General features: G+C 45.4%; 1 protein-coding gene across 2 annotated transcripts in view; it reads left to right on the top strand.

Moving 5' to 3' along the window:
• The first annotated feature begins 4,156 nt into the window (after positions 1-4,156).
• Positions 4,157-20,051, top strand: part of Scube2 (signal peptide, CUB domain and EGF like domain containing 2) — a 63,557-nt gene continuing 47,662 nt past the window's right edge. For both annotated transcript variants that reach the window (XM_023707604.1, XM_023707603.1), the window contains exons 1-5: positions 4,157-4,274; positions 8,271-8,405; positions 14,127-14,252; positions 16,924-17,040; positions 17,733-17,822. In XM_023707604.1, the coding sequence (XP_023563372.1) occupies positions 4,244-4,274; positions 8,271-8,405; positions 14,127-14,252; positions 16,924-17,040; positions 17,733-17,822 (499 nt within the window). In that variant the 5' untranslated portion in view covers positions 4,157-4,243. The remainder of the gene's footprint in view (positions 4,275-8,270; positions 8,406-14,126; positions 14,253-16,923; positions 17,041-17,732; positions 17,823-20,051) is intronic.

Raw genomic sequence — 20,051 nt, 5'->3', positions numbered from 1 at the left:
CCTTATTCTTTATACATTTATTAATTAGAATTTTTCTATAAGGAAGATCTGCCCATCCACCCCTATTTACTTATGTATGTGTATATTTATTTACACTACTATGAATCATGGATACTGATTTTATTATATCTATAATTATTTATTTTGGGCTCAGATTGTTCTTTCCCATAGTTTTCTGTGCCATTTGGCATTTTTAAGGTAGAAATTCCTAATTTCCTAGTACGATTTGATAGTCCAGATACACCTTACATTTCCTGCTCTCAATGTTAGAATCAGTCATTTCTCCAGTGAGCCCTGGGTCCTCGGCCTGGAAAGTGGTATAAAATGCAAAGTCCTGGCTGGTGTTTTCTTTGCTACCAGGTGTCATCATTCACTGCACAGAGCTAGGAAATGCACGTATGTGCACTCAGGCGCACACACACACACACACACACACAGACACACACACAGACACACACACATGTCTTCTCTTTCCGTCTATTCATCTGTGTATACTAAAAACACAGTGACATACCAATACCGCAAGATCCATTCGAGCCTTCCTCCTTGCTTAATCTTTTTCCAAAAATATTTATAGGTTACTGACTCATAACCCTGTGAGCCAGGGTATAGTACTTACTAGCTAGAGAACAGCAGGTAACTTTATTTGTTTTTAACTTTATAGCATCCAGTCGAGGTGTTGCTTTTCAGGTACTTGGTTGCTTTTTTCATTAATTTTACAATATTAGGTTAATCTGTTCATTTTTTATCCACTCTCATCCCTCCAACCCCTACTCCTGGTTCGCTGGCATGCATGTATGTACCTATGTATGTCTGCATGTATGTAACACATCAGCTTGGTTTGAGAGTCAGAGCTATACAAAAAAGTATCCTCAGAGCGGTGGGACTCCTTTCCACCCCTATTATCCTAGTTTCATGCCTCCTTTCTGCCCCCTTCCCTGTACTGTGTAGGTCACCAATCTATAATTCCTGACTTATCATTTTTTTCCACAAATAGGCACATAAATTTATATTTCTTTTAAACAACTTTATGAAAATGTCACCTACCACAACATCTACCAGTTTTCAGTGACAATCAGTTAAATCAGCTGAGTTATGCAATCATACTGTAATGTAGTTTGCAAACATTTTCCTCACTGCAATAAAATGTCTCATACAACTGTATAACTAATTTTCATTTCCAGCCTAAAAAGCCCCAGACAACCAATAATCTATTTTCTAAATCTGTGTATTTGTCTTTCCTGGATATTTGAGGTAGGTGGAATCATAATTTGTGGTCATTTGTATTTGGATTCTTACACTTAGCATCATATCCTTGAGATTCATTCATCTTCATCTTCATTCTTTTCAAAAATTTAATATTATACTCCACTGTCTGGCCCCACCATATTTTGTTTATTCATTTACCAGTAGAGGACACCCTGATTATTTCTTCTTGTGGGCTATGAAAAATAATCTTGCTATGAATATTTGTGTGCAAGTCTTTTGTGGACATAACTTTCATTTCTTTTGAAAAACTTTGTGTACCAAAAGATGATATTGGGTCGGGGCTGGGGTGATAGCTCCGTGGAATAAGCGCTTCCCTGGCAAGTGCAAGGGCCTGAGTTCAATCCCTGGTTCCGAAAAAAAAAAAAAAAAAGATGATATTGGGGCTGGTGAGATAGCTCAGTGGACTAAAGCACCTACTTAGGCAAGTGCAGGGACCATGGATTGATCCCCTGCACCACATGCTGCGCCAGTCCCACCCGCAGGGCACACTGAGGACAGAGTCTGGGCGTAATGGCACACGCCTGTAATCCCACTGCTGAGGAAGCTGAAAATAGGAGGATCACTATGAGTCCGATCTGCTAGTGAGATCTTGTAACAACCAAATACATTAAAAAGAAAGAAAGAAAGAAAAAAAAAAGATGATGCCAGCCGTGGTGGCAAACTCTGTAATCCCAGCACTTGGGAGGCAGAAGCAGGAGGATTGTTGTGAGTTTGAGACCAGCCTGGGCTACAAAGTGAGCTCAAGGCCAGGCTGAACTGCATAGCAAGACCCTGTCTCAAAAAGACAATAAATAAATAAAAAAGATGATATCAACAGGTTATGAAAACAACTCCCAGAAGAGGAGAAAATATTTACAAGTCATATGTAATAAAAAATGAATATCTAAAAGAGAGAACCCCAAAACTCAGTGCCAGATAATCCAATTAAAAAACCCAAAAACCCAATTATGCAGAGGACCTCAGTAGACACTTCTCTAAAGAAAATGTATACTTGGCCAATAATTACACTGAACATCAGGTAAATGCAAGTCAAAACTGTGAGCTATCACTCATACTCATTAGAATGACTACTATAAAAAACAAAACAGAGCAGAAATAAGTGTGGGTGAGGATGCGGAGAAGTTAGAACACTCATGCATTGTCGTGGGAGTATAAAGTGATATAGCCCCTATGGAGGGCAGTATGGTGGTTTCCGAAATACTAAAAATAGAACTTCCGTATGATCCAGCGATGCTACCTCTGAGTGTGCATCCAGAGGAATTGTTAGGAAAGTTTTAAGGAGCTTTGTTCATGTCCATGGCATTAGTCACAGTAGCCAACAGGTAGAAGCAACCAAAGTGTCTGCTGACAGGACGATGGATAAGCAGCATCTTACACACACGGAATATTATTTGTCCCCGGTCACATGCTGCAATGCGAATGAACCTGGAGAATATGGTGCTAAGTGAAGTAAGCCATTAGCAAGAGGCAAATAGTGACTGAGTCCACAAGCGTGAGGCATTTGAAGTGGGCAGAATCACAGACGTCAACAGAGCAGTGACTGCCAGGGGCTGGTGGAGAGGGAAACACTGAGGGTGATGGACATTGAGGTTTAGTGGATAAAAAATTCCAATTTTATAAGATAAAAAAGAGTTATGATGATGAGTGGTGAGTTATGAAATTACTCACACTATAAGTAATTTCATAGTACTAAACTATTTACTTAAGAAGAGAGTGAAAGAAACTGCCAAATTGATTTCCAAAGTGACCATGCCATCTTGTTCCCACCAGCAGTGTACAAGGGCTTACCACTTATCCACACCCTTGGACCACTTGTAGTCTCTCTCTCTCTTTCTGTGGTACTGGGAACCAGACTCAGGACTTCATGCTTGCCCGGCAAGCACTTATTCTGCTGAGCCATCTCCCCAGTCCCCTGTAGTCTATCTTATTTATTCCAGTGGAACAATATGAAGTATTATCTTGTTGTGGTTTAAATTTTCCTTTCCTTAATTACTAAGGACATTGAGCATTTTCAGTGTGTTTCTCTGCCATTTGCATGTCATCTTTGGTGAAATAGGTCTATTTAAATCTCTTGCCCATTTAAAAATTCAGTCATTTGTCTTTTTATAATTGTGAGTTCTTCATAAATCCTTTAGAAGGTATATGACTTGTAAATACTTTCTACTAACGTATAGCTTGTCTTTATTTTTTTAATATCTTTTGCAGTTCAAAACTAAATAAATAAATTGATTAACTGATTGATTGATTGATGGTAGTACTGGGGATTGAACCCAGGGAACAAAGTTACATTCCCATTTCTTTTTTTTTTTTTTTTAATGTTCAGATAGGGTTTCAGTAAATTGTCCAAGCTGGGATTGAGCTTGCTACTTCCTGCCTCAGCTCCTGAATAACTGGGATTACAGGGAGGCACTATCCCACTTGGCTCAAAAATTTTATTTATTTATTTTTATTTTATTTTATTTAATTTTTTTGTGGTACAGGAAATCGAACTCAGGACCTTGTGCTTGCCAGGCAGGTGCTTTAATCCAGTGAACTATCTGGCCAGCCCTGTAGATGCATTTTGATTTTTTTTTTAAATTTAAGAGTTCATTCTAGAAATCACTCCAAATCAATTTAGAGATTTTCTTCTTCCTCTTCCTTTTTAAAAAATATAGCTGCACAGCACTCTGACAATTAGTTACACCATATTCATTAAACTGTTGTATTGTTTATTGGCTTCTAGGCTGTTTCCAGGAATTTGTAATTACAAATATTGTTGATGTACGGAACCTTGTAGTTATTTTTTTTCTTGCTTTGGGCTGGATTCTGAGCAATGGGGTAAATACATATGTCTCCCAAAGAAATTGCACCTGTTTGGTTTATTTCTGTTTTATTCCCAGACATTGATGAATGTGGAAATGAACTCAATGGAGGCTGTGTCCATGACTGTTTGAATATTCCAGGCAATTATCGCTGTACTTGTTTTGATGGCTTCATGTTGGCTCATGATGGGCATAATTGTCTTGGTAAGAAAAACATTTAGAAATGGTAATTCTCCTGTACCACCCTCTAATATCTCCCTTTTCTTTCCTTTGGTGTAAACTTACTTACTAAGACAAAAAGTGTATGAGAGGCGTGGTTTTTGATGCCCAAGAAATCAGACTCCCTGCTAGAAAATCAGGTAAAATGTTTTAGTTTTTATATGGTCATTCATAATATAAATCCTTCATCAGCCCAAGAAGATGGGCAGACATTGTCATTACTATTTATTGATTGTCTAACATTAACTTGTCACCTTTAATATCTTTGGTTTGGGGTTAAAAGGATCTTGACTTATAACTATTCCATTAATCTTACAGATATCTTCTTTTTCTGAAATTAGGTAAAACTCCTTGTCCTGAGGACTTCAAATGTATGCGTGGGTCATTGCCAGATAGACGCTCCCCCACCCCTTCTCTTGAAAGACAGAAAATAAAACAGAAACTTTCCATGAACATCCTCCTGGTACTCTATACAACAGCAACATCTGTTAGAGTTTCCATTCCTGAATCAGGGACTTCAAGAAGTGCTGTTCTCATTAGTTCTTTGTGCCAGAGATAAAATAGAACTTAGAAATAGCAAGCAACTGAATGGGGTTGAGTGTTGGACAGTCTTTGAGTGACATAGTACACCTGGTCGGTAGGTATTTGTGGTTTGCTTTTTAAGGTGAGTGTTATCAGCTGACAGGAAGACACTGTGGGAGACACATGGCAGCAGGGTCCTTTATGGCGATGACCTTTCTATAGCTGGCCTACTAGTGTCTACCTGGCCAACTGAGAAGCAGCTTGGTCAAGGCTGTGGCTCTGTGGGGACAACTATTCAAGTGCCCCTTTATGGTACGGTAGAAATGGCTAATTGATGCACTCAAGATGTTTTGACAGCAGCATGCAAAGGCCCTAGAAGAATGCATGCACAACTTGTGTTTTCAGTGGTAGGGCTCTGGTGTGGTGAGCGAATAGTCCCATGTGGGACTCGGCCTAGATGTGACCTCTGTTTCCTTCAGGATCACCTGGAGCTCTATCCTGAGGTAGCCACGGTTCTTTCCTCTTGGCACCTGTGGAAGAGTTCAGGCTTGGCTCCACAGTGGCTTTGCAAGCCTGAAGCTGTCAGGAAAAGTTGGTCAAAGGCTGGGGAGGTGGTAACCCCTTAGGAGACTCCAGGCAGTCAGCACCACAAAAAGGCATCTTTGAGAACAATCTTGAGGATAGGGGGAAACTGAGATAAGTTTAGAACTCAGGAAAGGGAAATCCCTTTTAGTGGGTAATTTGTTAGGAATCATAGAGTATGGGTTTTTTTTTGTCTGTTGTGTTTTGTTTGCCATTTTCAGAAGGCAGTTTCCCTTTGATTTGCCAGCAGTGGCATTTCGAGGCTTCATATCTGATTGTAGACCTGGTCATTACTGCTGTGCTCTGATCCACAGCCTGGGGGAAGTGTGAGCTCCGGAGGAGCAACAAAGTGAACCATCCAAGCTTTCAGGACCTGGGCCAGGGCTGGGCGGAGTGGTTCTGCGTACAGGCCTGCTCAGAAACCCTGATGCCTGGAGTCTTGCTTTGCCTGAGCCCATACCACAAATATTTCAGCTGAGTATCTTCATTTCTCCTCCTCAGGCCCTCTCTGTGTACTCGATCACCGTAGCTGCTTACAGAGAGACCCTGAGCATGTCTGCAGGGCTAAGGATTCTTTTAAAGTCCCTTTGAAAGTGTAAAACCAGCACACAGAGACTGCTGCCATTCACACTGGGATGGACAGGCGTACTCTGGCAGGAAAGAAGCCCGGAGCTGAAACTTCTGGCGTGGCAGGTTCTGGTGTTCTCTGAGATGAGCCCTCCTCACGTCGGCCTTCTGGTCACACTTTAGTCTTCGGAGGAGGCATCTCAGCACCAGCGTGCTAGCATAGGTTGAGCACCCTGCCTGGTAGGCTGGAGAAACTTGCCAGCCTGGTAATATACATTTATGTATATGAATACATGCATTGTGATGCTTATCTAGTTGCAGTGTGGTTCCCAGCCTAGAGATACATTTCTGATTGCTTTGCAGAGATGTAGTAAGTTCAAAGTGGCAGCCCAAGAGCAGCGTGCCTTTGCTCATACCCAACCCAGCATGTGGTGCTCAGGGGGACAGACCCCTCCTGCTCACCGTGAGTCCTTACCATGGACATCTAGGCCAGGGGCACCCTGCACAGCTTATCCTCTGGAATGTGCTTCCTTTGGCCTTTGGCATAGACAAGGGCGAGTTTGTTAGGCTTTAGGGGATGGCTTGGGTCCCATCAGTTTAGTCAGGCATCTGCCCGGTAGTGTGGGAGGACAGATGCCTGTAAGATCTGAGGCTTGAAACCAGATAACAGATATTTAAATGTGAATTTTCTGATTACAGATATGCCCAGGAGCTAGTGATAGACACATGAGAATTTCGATGGATGAAAATAAATTGCTTTTTAAATCAGCATTCTGTAGAGTCTTGGTGGTGTCTGAGGCTCTTCTGGGTGTTCCCTCAGCCTCTGGTGACGCTGCACTCTCCTGCTTGTTTGTCCGTGCGCTGAGCAGTTCGTGAGGGCCTACCATGTTTCAGGGCTGTGCTAATTACGACCAAAAGCTTGGTCCTCAAGGAGTTTGCAGTCTAATAGAGATGGACAGGCAAAGGGTTTTGAGGATGCAGATAGGTAAGTGTCCCAGTACAGCAGAGTGCAGGATGTCTCAGCCTTGGAGAAGGAAGGTCCCCATGGGGTGGCAGGAGCAGGTCAGAGAAGCCTTCTTTCCACCATGCCTTTCTCATGGCCCCTTCTCTGGAACTTCTGGGATTCCTGCTCTCTCCTCTATTTGCTCCAGCACTGCCCAGAATTCTCCATCTCTCTGCCCCCTTTCTACACCTCGTTCTGGCTTTCCCACACTCCTGCCTTTGATTCTCTCAGGACTGGCATCCCCAGCCCACCCCGCCTTGGGGGAAGAGACAGCTGTGGCTCCATGCTCGTGTCTGCACCAGTGCTGGTTTCTCCCATGTTTCTTTTCTACAGACAGCCTCCGTGTCAACTTTTCATCCTCTGAGGAGCAAGGGAAAGTTAACACCAGCCTCATGAGCACCTTGCCCATCTAGTCTTCTGTGCCTGCCATCCCAGCAAGCCCCCACCCTCCCTAGTTCTGTCCCGTGCAAGGGCAGCGTGGTCATGGCCATCTCAGGTGTGCTCCTGTGCAGCTAGACTCCCTGGATTTCTTTTTCTCCTCTTCCCAGTGCCCTATACCTTCCGTTGCCTCCCTAACTTCTCCAAAAATCAGGGTCTCACTGTGTCTCCCCTGCTCCAGTGGTAGCAGCTGTCTCCCAAATGAAGTAGGAGCAAATTTGCCTGGAATTCAAGATCCTGCATGTGACCTCAGTCTCTCTCCCACTGTGTCTCCTGTGACTCCCTTCATGTCCCCTGTGCTCCAGCCAAATCAAGTGACTCACTGCGGTCTGAGTTCTTCATGCTTCGCAGCCTCTGTGCGCCAGCTCATACTCCCTCCCCTGCCTGCAATCTCTTCTCTCAGGATTTAGAATTGCAAAGATCCAAAGATCCCAACTTTTACTAGGTTTCCCATAAAACCGCTGGTGATGCCACACAATCAGATATGACCTCTCTTTCCTCTATGCCACCTTTCACCTTGCCTCAGAGTCATTTGTGTAGTCGTCTCCTTCCCTCTCCTCATGTCTCCTGAAGGGCTTGCTTCTGGAGGGCAGGAATGTTATCTTGCCATCTAGCGCCAAGCCTTGGAAAGCAAAGGTGTTCAGTACAAGGTAACTGAGCTGATGATCTCGTGTTTGTGCCAGGGGCCTGGCTTGGTGAGCCCCAGACCTATAAAGGCTGTGCTAGTCATCTGCCGGTCTCAGAAGCTTTGATTCTGAGAGCTTCTGTGAGGCAGGATAGAAGAGGGCCCTCAAGTCTGCTTGCCAGGCTGGGTGGGGCATTTGAAACAGCTGTAGAAAGAAAGGCTAATAATTCTTCTCCCCCTCCAGATGTGGACGAATGCCTGGAGAACAATGGCGGCTGCCAGCACACCTGTGTCAACGCCATGGGGAGCTACGAGTGCCGCTGCAAGGAGGGCTTTTTCCTGAGTGACAATCAGCACACGTGCATTCACCGCTCAGAAGGTACCGTACCTCTACCCTGCTGGGAGCAGTGGGCCGAGCCACACCTGAGAGGTCCCCCAGACACCATATAGAAAATCTGGAGGTGTAAGGAAGAGTCTGCACTGTGCTCCCGGGAACTGTGGGCGAGTTATTTACCTTCACTTTCCTCACCTGGCAAAAATCAGGGCCTGTCTGGGGAAGCTCTGAGGTCGTCACACACTTTCATATTCTTTGATTCTAATCTTTAAATAGAGTACATTGCAAACAGGGCTAGATGTCTCTGGAGAAATAGGATGGATGATCTGCCAAGTTTTTCAAAAAGGTGCCGAAAACCACAGCACCAGTGCGAGCCTGCCCCTTGCTCTGGTGGGTGGGGAGGGGGCTGGGTCCTTTCTGTGGAAACTGGCCATAAATTGCCCTGGTTCCAGCCCCAAGCTAGTTCTGGTCCTGTCCCGTGTTTTGCCTTTTGGAACGCTGAGCCTCAGGGCTCTGAGGGGCAGAAGAACTCCCTCCCTGGGAACTGTCTACACTGTGGTTTCTTTCACCCATTCCCATTCCCTACAGCTCTCATTAATTTACTTGCTGCTCTTACGGAGGAGCATGACCTCCTTCTCAAGTTCTTTGCTTTGAGTTGACACCTTTTTCATTCCTGTCACTTTGGTGGCATCTTGGGATGAAGGGGCATTAAGGACATGTGGCCAATCAGTTATTTTTAACCAAATATCATCCCTTTAATCCTTCTTAAGCCAAAAAAGCCACATTATAGTGACTGTGTTTCTCTTGTGGTTGCATCTGCCTGTGATTAGGGCAAGCGCCCTAAATATTAGACTATTAACTCCTTTACCATGTGCTGCTTATTTAATTCCCATATCTTAAGAGTGAGGTCATTTCAAGTTCTTCTACTTAATCACAAGTTTGCAGATTTATTGTTCCAGTGACTTTGCAAGGATTTCTTCATGGAAGATAATTTTGTCTCATTTTCTAAGAATAAAGGTTCATACCTTTTGACTAACTAAAATACCTCTTTGTGTACGAAAATCAGTTATCAGAGACACCACTGGGGGCCAGTGGCTTGATGGCTAAGCCTGCTCATGTCCAGCATTTAGGGCCAGGCAGTCACATGGGCTACCTTTAATCATAAAGCTATTTTTTTTCTGTATTTAGGACAGGGCCTACAGGGTCTATAGGGTCTCACTATGTAGATCAGACTCATAATGATCCTTCTGTTTTCAGCCTCCCAAGCGCTGGGCTTACAGGCGCATGCACCACCACACCCAGTCTCAATCACCATCGCAGGCTGGGCCGGCACAGCATACCGGGGATCGAACCCTGGCCCCTGCGCTCTGCCTAAGCAGGCACTTTAGTCCACTGACCTATCTGCCCGGCCCCACAAAGCTATTTTTTAAAAATCTCATGCTAGATGTGGCCTTTGGGTGGCAGTTGGGTTTCATTTTTCTTCCCGGTTCTCTGGACTCTCTGGTGTGCCATGAAGTCCGCAGTAGGCCACAGTGGAGGTGGGAATGCAGGGAGTCACAGTGCATAGTGATCTGCGTTGGGGTCTCTCCCCCTTTGGTTACTCAAAGCCGCTTCATGGTGATTGAGCCTGGCTTCCTCTTCTGGTGGCTGGGTGCAGAGACAGGGACCTAGAGGTAATGTCATTGCCTGCACGCACAGCATAGATCCCGCCCCATCACGGGCAGCTTGGAGGGATTGCGTTCGTCTCTCACCCTTGTGCTTCCAGAGCCCTGGCTCAGCCCTCTCCTCCTAGGCTGATTAGAGACACAGGCTCCTCACCACAGAGGTAACTACAAACGCAGTTCCTTTCTGGAAGCTGTGTTGTCTAAATTTTTCAACAATTCCGACATTCTTGGATCCCCTGAAGAGTGTTTAAAATGAACATATTCGTCTGGAACTAAAACCCAAACCCAAGAATCTGAGTTGTGGTCTGGAAACACTCTCTGATTTTCTGTTGTGTTTCAACCTCATTGCTTGGCAGATTCATGTCAGCGCGCGCCAACAGATTATAGTGATTTGGAACGATGACCCCTTCCATCCTAGGCCTTTAGTTCCTCAAATAGAGCAACCTATAAACAGTGTTCCTCTCGGACTTCCTCCCTGATGTGCATATTAAGCTCTTAGAAACTGTATTGAAATAGACTTTAACATCCACAGTGGATACCCTAAAAACAGTAGGCAACACCACAGGTTAGTATTTTTTAGCATGGTTGTTGTTTTTATTGATTCTTTACTAAGTGTTCTTCAATCCAGAGTTCTATAGTAGAGGTCCTGAGGGAAAGTTCAAGCTATTGATGTTTTTCTAATCCTTCGAGACCGCTAAGCTCTGATAGAATACTGTGTGTTTTCACCCATGTAATGGGGGTAGGCTGGAGAGAAACACATTGCCCCCAGCCTGCTTTTGTTCCTATTCATGGGTTCTCAGGCTCTCAAAGTGAGCATTTCTCTTTTGTTTTGTCTGCACTGAGAATATTTAACTGGTGTTGTACTGCTGGAGCAGGGTGATGGCGAAGGTGGCAAGGTGGTGAGGCCCAGCAGGGCCTCTTTTTTCATTTTATGTAACATCTTTTGGCCCCATTCTCAAGGCATATTTAATTTTCAGTTCCCAGAGATCTCTTTGAGTGGCACCCTGAGCCTGGACAGTGTCAACATGGGGCATTTCTGGTACCTCTGAGCCGCTCCTTTCCTGGTGAAGGACCCTCTGAGACATGACTGCCAAGTGGCTCCAGGACAGCCAGGGCCTGTTGGTCTCCCACTTGGGACCAGATTTATCTGCTTCCCCAGCAGTGGCCTTGTTTTAAGTCAAGTATTCAGAACGGCTTCCGGTCACCAGCATTTTCATTTCTACTACCATACTGTTAACGTTAGGCCTAACCTGATAAGATAAGGATACAGGGGACACCTTCTCTGTTGATCTGGATGACATCTAGCACCTGGCTATTCTTTTTTATTTTTGGTGCTGAGGAGTGAACCCAGGGCTTTCACACTGAGCTACATCCTCAGCTTTTTTTTTTTTTTTTTTAGATAGGATCTCACTGAGTCATTAAGTTGCCCAGGTTGGGCTCAAACTTGTGATACTCCTGCCTCAGTTTCCCAGAGTATCAGGATTATAGGTGTGTACCACCACACCTGGCTCCAGCCTACGTTTCCCCCTGAAAATAAGACCTAACTGTAAAATTAGTCCTATTTGGTTATCACCAGGTGACGGCCAGTTTCATGCAAAAGCTAATACTTCACTATCTTCTTATCTGGTCATTATTTTGTAATGGCAGCTAGATAGGCAGACTGGAGCTGGCATTTTTGATTTTTGGTTTTCAAGGCTGATTATTTTCCAATTAAGTCTTATTATCAGGGAAACACAGTATTTTATATTTATTTATTTATTTATTTATTTTACGCTCAATTATTCTGAGGCAGTAAAGGCCACATTGCAGATGTCTTAATGGATGTGTAACCAGAGTGTAAAAGATAGTGAATAGGGCCGGCCAAATAGCTCCGCAGATTAAAATGTCTGCAAGCAGGCGCCAAGGGCCAGCCATGCCAGCCCCGCCCCAGGGGCACGCTGAGACCGTGATTGAGCGTGGGGGGCGTGGGGGGCATGGCGCCTGTAATCCCAGCACTTGGGATGCAGTGAACAGGCGGATCACTACGAGTCTGATATAGTAGTGAGACCCTGAACACCCTGTAGACCCTTCCCTAAAATAAAAAAAAAAAAAAAAAAAAAAAAAGACGGTGAAGATGAAATGACCCATTTGGGGAGGGTTCTTTCCCAGTATTCCTGCTACCTTTTCTTGAGTATTGTTACAGTTACCCTGGGTGTTCCTGGCACGGTTCTTTCAAATGCTTCATGACCCAAAGACCAAGTGCTTGGCAGGCCTTCTCAGGAGGACAGGACACTATCTCTGCAGGACCTATCCTCTCTCAGTACCAGACAGCATGGGACACCTCTGTAAGCTACCAGCCAGAGCAGAGAGAGCTCCGCACAGAATCAGGATGAAGTTTTCTGTGTTACCTGACAGCAGCTCTTGGGGGCTGGGAGATCCTAGCGTTGTGTAGCAGGTTGGGCGCTGGAACACAGGCAGCTCCGGGCTCTGTAAGGAGAAACTCAGGAGTGCAGAGGGTGTCTTAGCTCCCGCACTGTCTTTTGGAGTAGGAATGGCACATGTTTGTGTTGAAACCATTGTTCCATGATACACAGGTGAGTGGCTGTATGTGAAAGAGGAGACCCATGACTTCCCTGGAGCCTAAGGGGATAAGGTTTTAGGACTAATGTTGGATTCTTGAAAAATTAAATGAAAGCTTCTTGTAGTTGTGTTTAAAAAAGTGCTACTTTCAGAATTAAGAGTATCTTGCTCCTAGAGAGTCAGTGAGAACCAAACCCGACTCTAGGGGATGTTTTCAAGTTGGTCCGCACAAATACCAGCCAGCTATATATGATGGTTCCTTGGGAATACAGAACCTACCTCGCAGGTGTCCTGAGGATGTGCCTGCCTGTGACATGTGATCTCCCGGGTGCTGGCAGGTAGCAAGGCCCCAAGCAATTGCTTTCAAGTTGAGGCAGAAGACGGGTGACCCACAATAGTTTACTTGGCTATTGCCCCATACTTAGATGCATGTAAAACCATCAAGATCATAACCACCTGTCTCCTTTCTTAGCATTAGTACAAGATTGCGCTTCCTTAATAGAAATTTAAAGTATACCGAAAAAATTATAGAGCAGCTAAGGGAGCCATATGTGTGCAGTCTCTCTCTTTGTTCTCCTTTTGTATGAATGATGCTGTCTGTTGGCAACAAAGGGAGGGGACAAGGACCGACAGAGGCCAGTCACATAGGAAAGGTCCCAGCAGGTAATGCCAAAATACAGTAGTTCTCCTCGAGGCTGCACAAAGTTTGGCTCTTGTTGGAGTGGAGAGGAGAGCTGATGGTTTTTGAAAAAGGCCCTTAAGCATATGTGAAAGGTTTGCATTTTTGATCAGTGAGTAAAAAATACAGCAGTGATAAAAGTCTGGTGAGAGGCTGTGGCAGAAAGACCGTAAGTTCTAGCCCACATCTGGAAACTCCTTCATGGGTCAGCAGGCTCTGATCCACACTCAGCAGACAGCCAAAGATTTTTAGTGGAGGAGCTACCACCTTCTTAGGAGAATGGAGACATCATGTCTCTTGGGAGATACAAGAAATCTTTCATGTCTCTGCTAATTGGCCCAGATTGATTGTAATGCTTTATTTATTCTTTCTTCTTAGTACTGGGGAGTTGAACCCAGGCTTCACACATGCTAGCCAAGTGTTGTGCCACTGAGCTGTGTTTCCAGCTCATGATATCTCTTTTTCAAAATGTGAGGCTAGGATCGGCCAGATAGCTCAGCAGACTAAAGCACCTGCTGAGGCAGAGCGCAGCACAGGAGGGTTCGATCCCCAGCATGCCGTGCCAGCACTTCCTATGGGGCGGGCTGAGTTGGCGATTGAGACTGGATGTGGTGGTGTGTGCCTGTAATCCCAGTGCTTGGGAGGCTGAAAACAGGAGAATCACTACAAGTCCGTTCTACGTAGTCAGACCCTGTAGACCCGGTACTAAAATACATTAAAAAAAAAAAAAAGTGAGGCTAATGGAAACCGAGAAGGGCAGGGGGTAGGTCTGTGGCTCTCCCCACCCCCAGTCCTGTGCAGCTCCCCTGGGGCTCAGAATGCTGTTTGCAGACTAGTTACCTGCAGCATGCTGCTGTTTTGCAGAGGGCCTGAGTTGCATGAATAAGGATCATGGCTGCAGCCACATCTGCAAGGAGGCCCCCAGGGGCAGCGCCGCCTGCGAGTGTAGACCTGGTTTCGAGCTGGCCAAGAACCAGAGAGACTGCATCTGTAAGTAGGAACGGCTGCTCCGCCACACTGGGGCCATGATACCCAGAATCTGCCTTCTGTAAGCGTCGGAAACGCCACTGCACGGCACAGAGACACTGTCCTCCTCCAAGTGCCGCATCCACTGCAGCGGGGCACTCCCTTGCAGGGAATGGGAGTGTGATTGATAAGGAACGAATGAGAAGGGAATGAAATGCAGGCGTAAACAACGTCAGTGTTCAGGGACAGATCTCCCTGTTCTGGTAGAAGAACGTCACAGATTTCCTCATCTGGCAGTCACAGCTCTTTGATATCTGCTCCCTGCTTCCTTTATGAGCTTCATCTGTGTCCTTTTTTACAGATGCTAAATTCCTTGCCCTTTGGAGAACACCCCTTATTCCTCTAAGCCTTTTCCAGCCCTCCTCCACTCCTGGTTGGTGAACACTTACCCGATCTTCAACATCCTAACTTGTAATAATGATAAAGATCACGGCTACTTTTAAAAGAGATTTATTGCATGCAAAGGCTTGTCTCAGATGTACCACATCCCCTTCAATTCCTACAAGACCCACTATGAGCCGAGTATTATTATTCACATTTTCAGTTGAGAAAGTTGTGAATAAGGCAAAGAAACAAGGTCGTACCGGGAGTGAAGTGGCAAATTAATTTTCAAACCTATGTCGTCACAACTGCCAAGCTATGTTCAAATCACCACACTACCCTGCGTCAGAAGTCCTTCCACAGCCTCTGACAGGGCAGCCATTGTGTATTTTGGCTTCCATAGCACTTTGTTTATTCCTCCATCATACTGCATGACACTGGATTGAATTGTGTGTTGAATGTCTATGTCCCCAGCTGTGAGCTACTCCCAGTCAGGGACCTTGTCTCACTTTTGCCCCTCAGTTTTTCCCTGGGGCCTACCACAGGATGTGCTCAGTGTGCACTTGTTTAATGCTTGGGTGAGTGGGGGTGTGCACAGTATGGACACAGCTGCTACACAGTGGTTGTGGTAACAAAACCCTAATGGACAACAGGAAACAACTATCAATTAACGGTGTTCCTAAACCATTACTTATGCTAGAGAAAATAGAGGGTTTCCTTTCAGAACTCTTTCCTAAGCTGTGGGCAGAGACCCTCACATCTTCCTACAGATGGTGTGTTCACCATGAGGAGCTGGTTTCCCAGTGAGACATTTTTCTCCATTATCTCCAGGCTGAAACAAAGGGTGACCTCCAGACCTGCCAATGCCACTGTCCCCCTCAAACAACAGATTCTGCTAGGCTTTGACAGCCTGCCAGTGTGAAGCTGCCCCTGAGGGAGTTGAGCAGAGCTGAGGAACCTTTCTAATGTCCAGGTCTTTGAGAGGAGGACTCCAGGTCTTCCAAGACTCATCTGTGCAGCCAGACTCTCAACACTGCAGTTTTTCAGGGGCTGACTGCTAGAATAAGAACACCTGGAAAATAATTTTTAAAAATTTAAATGTTCGGTGTGCTATGCCAGCCCCGCTCCTGAAGTGCGCTGAGAGGGCAGCTGAGACTGGGTGTGGTGGTGCGTGCCTGTAATCCCAGCGCTAGGGAGGCCGAGAACAGGAGGATCACTGTGAGTCTGAGCTTCATAGTGAGACCCTGTACCAAATACATTTAAAAAAAAATTAAATGTTTGTGAAATATCGCTGCTTAAATAGTATTGTTATAGCATTTGAGAATCAAAAAACCCCCAAATATCCAGAATTCTATGACATAACTTGTTGGTTCATGTTTTTTCCGTATTTTGATTTAGTTGCCATATATATATACACACACACAATTTTATATATCTATAATCACAGAACAGCTTCTTTCCCATATTACAAATATGTAACTAGGCCAGGGAGATGGCTCAGTGGAATAAGTGCTTCCTTGGCAAGCGCAAGGGCCTGAGTTCAATCCCTGGTTCTGCCCCCCAAAAATAAATAAATAAATAAATAAATAAACCCCAAATATTTAACTAGTTCTTTTTGATTAGAAAAATTATAAAGGCCTGTGTAAGAATTCAAACACTTGCAAGCGCATAAAGACAGCATGTAATCTCCCCTTCCCATTTTCTTTGCCAAAGGTAACTCTGTTAACAACTAGTTTTATAGCTGGCTTTTTAAATTTAGTTTTGGCCTATCATCAATGCATTTATACATAGTTTTCATAATTATCAGTTAATTTGCATTAATTGTCTGCAGAATCACTTCCTCTGATTATTTTCTCTTTTAATGAATCCAGATGGAGTCTACTGAGAGAAATCCTAACATATGTACAAGTTAAATAATGTCACTGTGTTTCAGTGATAAAGCGCTATTTCTCAAAGCTACAGAAAAGCTGTGATAACAGGCAGACTTCTGTAGACAGAGCAGAGCATTAATTTAGCATTTTGGTATAATTCCTTCTCCTTGGTGACCTCTCCTCAACACACACACATTTCTGTCCTGCTGTGTGACTTTGTTCAAACTTCTAGTTTATCAGCATTTACAACTTGAATCATGATTGTTTGTTTTCTACAGATATGGATAGAACATGAATGGCAGTTATCTCTTTTATGCTTAGTGCCTGGCACATAGGAGGTACTCAGATCCGTGCAGAATGAAAAATTGGAGTTCCTCCGGAGCAAACACAGTCCTGATTGTGGAAACCTCACTGCTTTATGTATTGATTCACTTTGTTTCCAGTGACCTGTAACCATGGAAACGGTGGGTGTCAGCACTCCTGTGAAGACACAGCTGAAGGCCCGGAGTGTAGCTGCCACGCACAGTACAAGTTGCACACGGATGGGAGGAGCTGCCTGGGTAAGTGGTGATCCCACACCTGGGGGGTCCTGACTCAGCCTGCTCCTCCTCAGTGCAGACCCTGCCCTCCACCTTCCTGTTGGTGGTGGTTCTGTGCATGCCCCCCGGGGGTGCTGGGCTGCTCCACGCACTCCTGTGGGAGCGCTCCAGCTTTGGGCTAGAGGTCCTGCTCTCCCTGCACAACCTTGGGAAGCCCTTCCTCCTCCCTGCACTAGGCTGCTTCTGAAGCTGGTATTCTGGAGATTGCGACAACACATCCAGAGGGTCAGGATGACCACTGTGGTGGTACGGCAGGCTTTCTGGTCAGCAGGAGTGGGGGATGCGCATTTCTGGCAAGTTGTCTGCCCTGCCCTGAGGGGTTCATCCTTCACTAGCTCTATTTTCAAGCTTTCTACACCCAATGTTCTTTTCACCCTGAAGTAGGGTTCCTGGAGTGAGTCTGAAGCTTGAATTTTGCAGTGTCTCCTTCATCAGTGCAATGTACTTCCGACACTTTCTCCATATGGAATGTCTGTAAGAATCTGTGGCCACTTACTGTGTGTCCCACAGAGCTCCACTAGGACATAATATTGAGTGAACAGAGTCATATCTTCCCTTGTCCTCGTGTCTGGAATTCCATCAGAAGCACTCACGCAGACGATGGGTAACCTGCCTCATTCAGCCGGGGAATTTGGTCTTTGCTTCTCTTATAGAGAGAGAGGACACTGGCCTGGAGGTGACAGAGAGCAATGCCACATTGGTGGCAGATGGGGATAAGCGAGTGAAACGGAGGCTGCTCATGGGTAAGCAAGCGTCTTCTCTCCCCTTCCTGGACACTGCCATTGCCATTTTGCCTCCAGTCTCACTGCGCAAGGCCTGGACTCAGGGCCATGTGCCCCCTGACCAGAGGCCAGCTGCTGAGCCTGGGTGTGGCTATTGCTTTGATGCCATCCAAAATTCCTGGCACTGTGGGAAGATTGCCCGCCAAGCCATCAGGAGAGCCAGGTTAATGTCCGAGAGCTGCCCCTGCTGGTTGAGAGACTTGGCCACAGAGACTCTCTCTAGGTCTTCCTTCAAAATAAATGCAATAAACTCTACCTCTTGGGATTGTTGGGAAGTTTAATTAAGACAATGATAGGCAAAACTGCCCAGAGTCCAGGGTCTAGGACACAGCGGGTGGCCAGGGAATGTCAGTCCCCTTATGAGAGAAGCACATTGGGCGGCCTCCAGCCTCGCATGGGGATTTGTCTGTTTTGCGTCCAACTTGCCATTTCTCTGAGTCAACCAGTGTTAGCGGTAAAGGAGATGAATGGAGAAGAGTGGCATTTGGCTGTGGGACAGGGGACACTCTGCCAGCAGCCCCAACAGTGGAGCTGGACAGGAGAGAGAAGTGGACCCCATGCCTGAGGGGGTGGGAACCAGACAGATTCTCGGACACATTATCCTGGAGAGCTTGGTGCTACCTAAACAAAATGGATCTTTTGGCAGCTTCTTGATTTAATAGGTAAGATATTGAGTAGCCACTGGTTGGGGACAGAGCCAACCAACTAACATTTCAGAGCCTTTTTCTCAATGGCCAAATTAACACAGCACACATGATTAATATAAAATTTTAAAACTTAATTGCCAATCAGCTTGTAATGAAAGACATCATTTTCTCATCTCTTGACTTCCCATTTCTTAATGCCACTTATTACAAAATTGAGGTCCCAATTCTCAACTCTCCTCGTTGTTTCTCCTCACTCCCCCTCCCTTGTATTCTGAAAAATGAATGGATTGTGCACCACTGTTTCTTGGTACTCATGCATGTGTACACCCCCCACACACCCCCCCACACACCCTGTGCCCCATACCTTTAAAATGTGGGGGTTTTTTGTATTTAGGGAAGGGTCTACAGGGTGTTCAGTATCTCACTATTAGATTGGACTCATAGTGATCTGCCTGTTTACAGCCTTCCAAGAGCTGGAATTACAGGTGCACGGCACCATACCCAGTCTCAATTGCTGTCTCAGCATGCCCCGGGGGCGGGGCCCAGCATGGCAGGCCCAGGGACTGAACCCCGGCCCCTGTGCTAAAATAGTTTTTATCACAATTTATTTATTTATCTGCATTTAGGACAGGCTTTACAGGGTCTCACTACGTAGATCGAACTTGCGATCCTCCTGTTTTCAGCCTCCCAAGTGCTGGGATTACAGGTGTGCGCCACCACACCCAGTCTCAATCTGTAAGGATGTCTGTAAGGATCTGTGGCCATTTAATGTGTTTCCCACAGAGCTCCACTAGGACATAATATTGAGTGCACAGTCTCAGCGCACCCCGGGGGCAGGGCTGGCACAGCAGGCCAGAGCATCGAACTCCCAGCCCCTGCATCTGCCTAAGCAGGCGCTTTAATCCACTGAGCTATTTGGCTGGCTCTCACAATTTAAATCAGTATTACACGTTTATGTTATTATGACTATGGATGGATATCTACATATGATTTGCTGAGCATCCTAGGACATAGTATGATTATATTTTCTGTGGTTAGTTTTCCCAGTATTTCTTACCCATTCTTCGGCAAGTTTCTGAAAGAACTCTCTAAACCCTTTCCAGTGTGCTCAAATGCAGTAGGACATTCTCAGCTGAGGGTTCTTCTCTCTGCAGCCTCCTTTAAAGGCATCCCCTGTCTAGGAGGGCCTGACCCTTCACCCCAGCTCCGCTCTCTGCAGGTCCTCTTCCAGTGGCTTACAGATTCCTTCTACTGCTCTCCTGATTTGATGGAGAGGTTGTGTCCTTTTTAGCCTTGCACTGAAAATAAGGCATAGATTTTTTAAAACTGTGCATACTGTTGAGGCCATTTGATCATTATACAATTTGCCAAAACAAATGTCTTTACCTTTCATCTTTTGTTGAGAATCTGGTTCATTATAGAAGTCGGTGTCCTCGTTAATGTCTGTTGTTTTCATTCTTATTGACGTTTTATGTGAAATCTGTGAAAGCTCCCTGGAAGTTTTCAGGATCTGGAATTTCACAGTAAGGTTTTCCCACCTGCT

This window comes from Octodon degus, unplaced genomic scaffold, assembly GCF_000260255.1.
Source record: "Octodon degus isolate 3935 unplaced genomic scaffold, OctDeg1.0 scaffold00302, whole genome shotgun sequence".
Taxonomy (NCBI): Eukaryota; Metazoa; Chordata; class Mammalia; order Rodentia; family Octodontidae; genus Octodon; species Octodon degus.
This window is presented reverse-complemented; position numbering and strand designations above follow the sequence as displayed.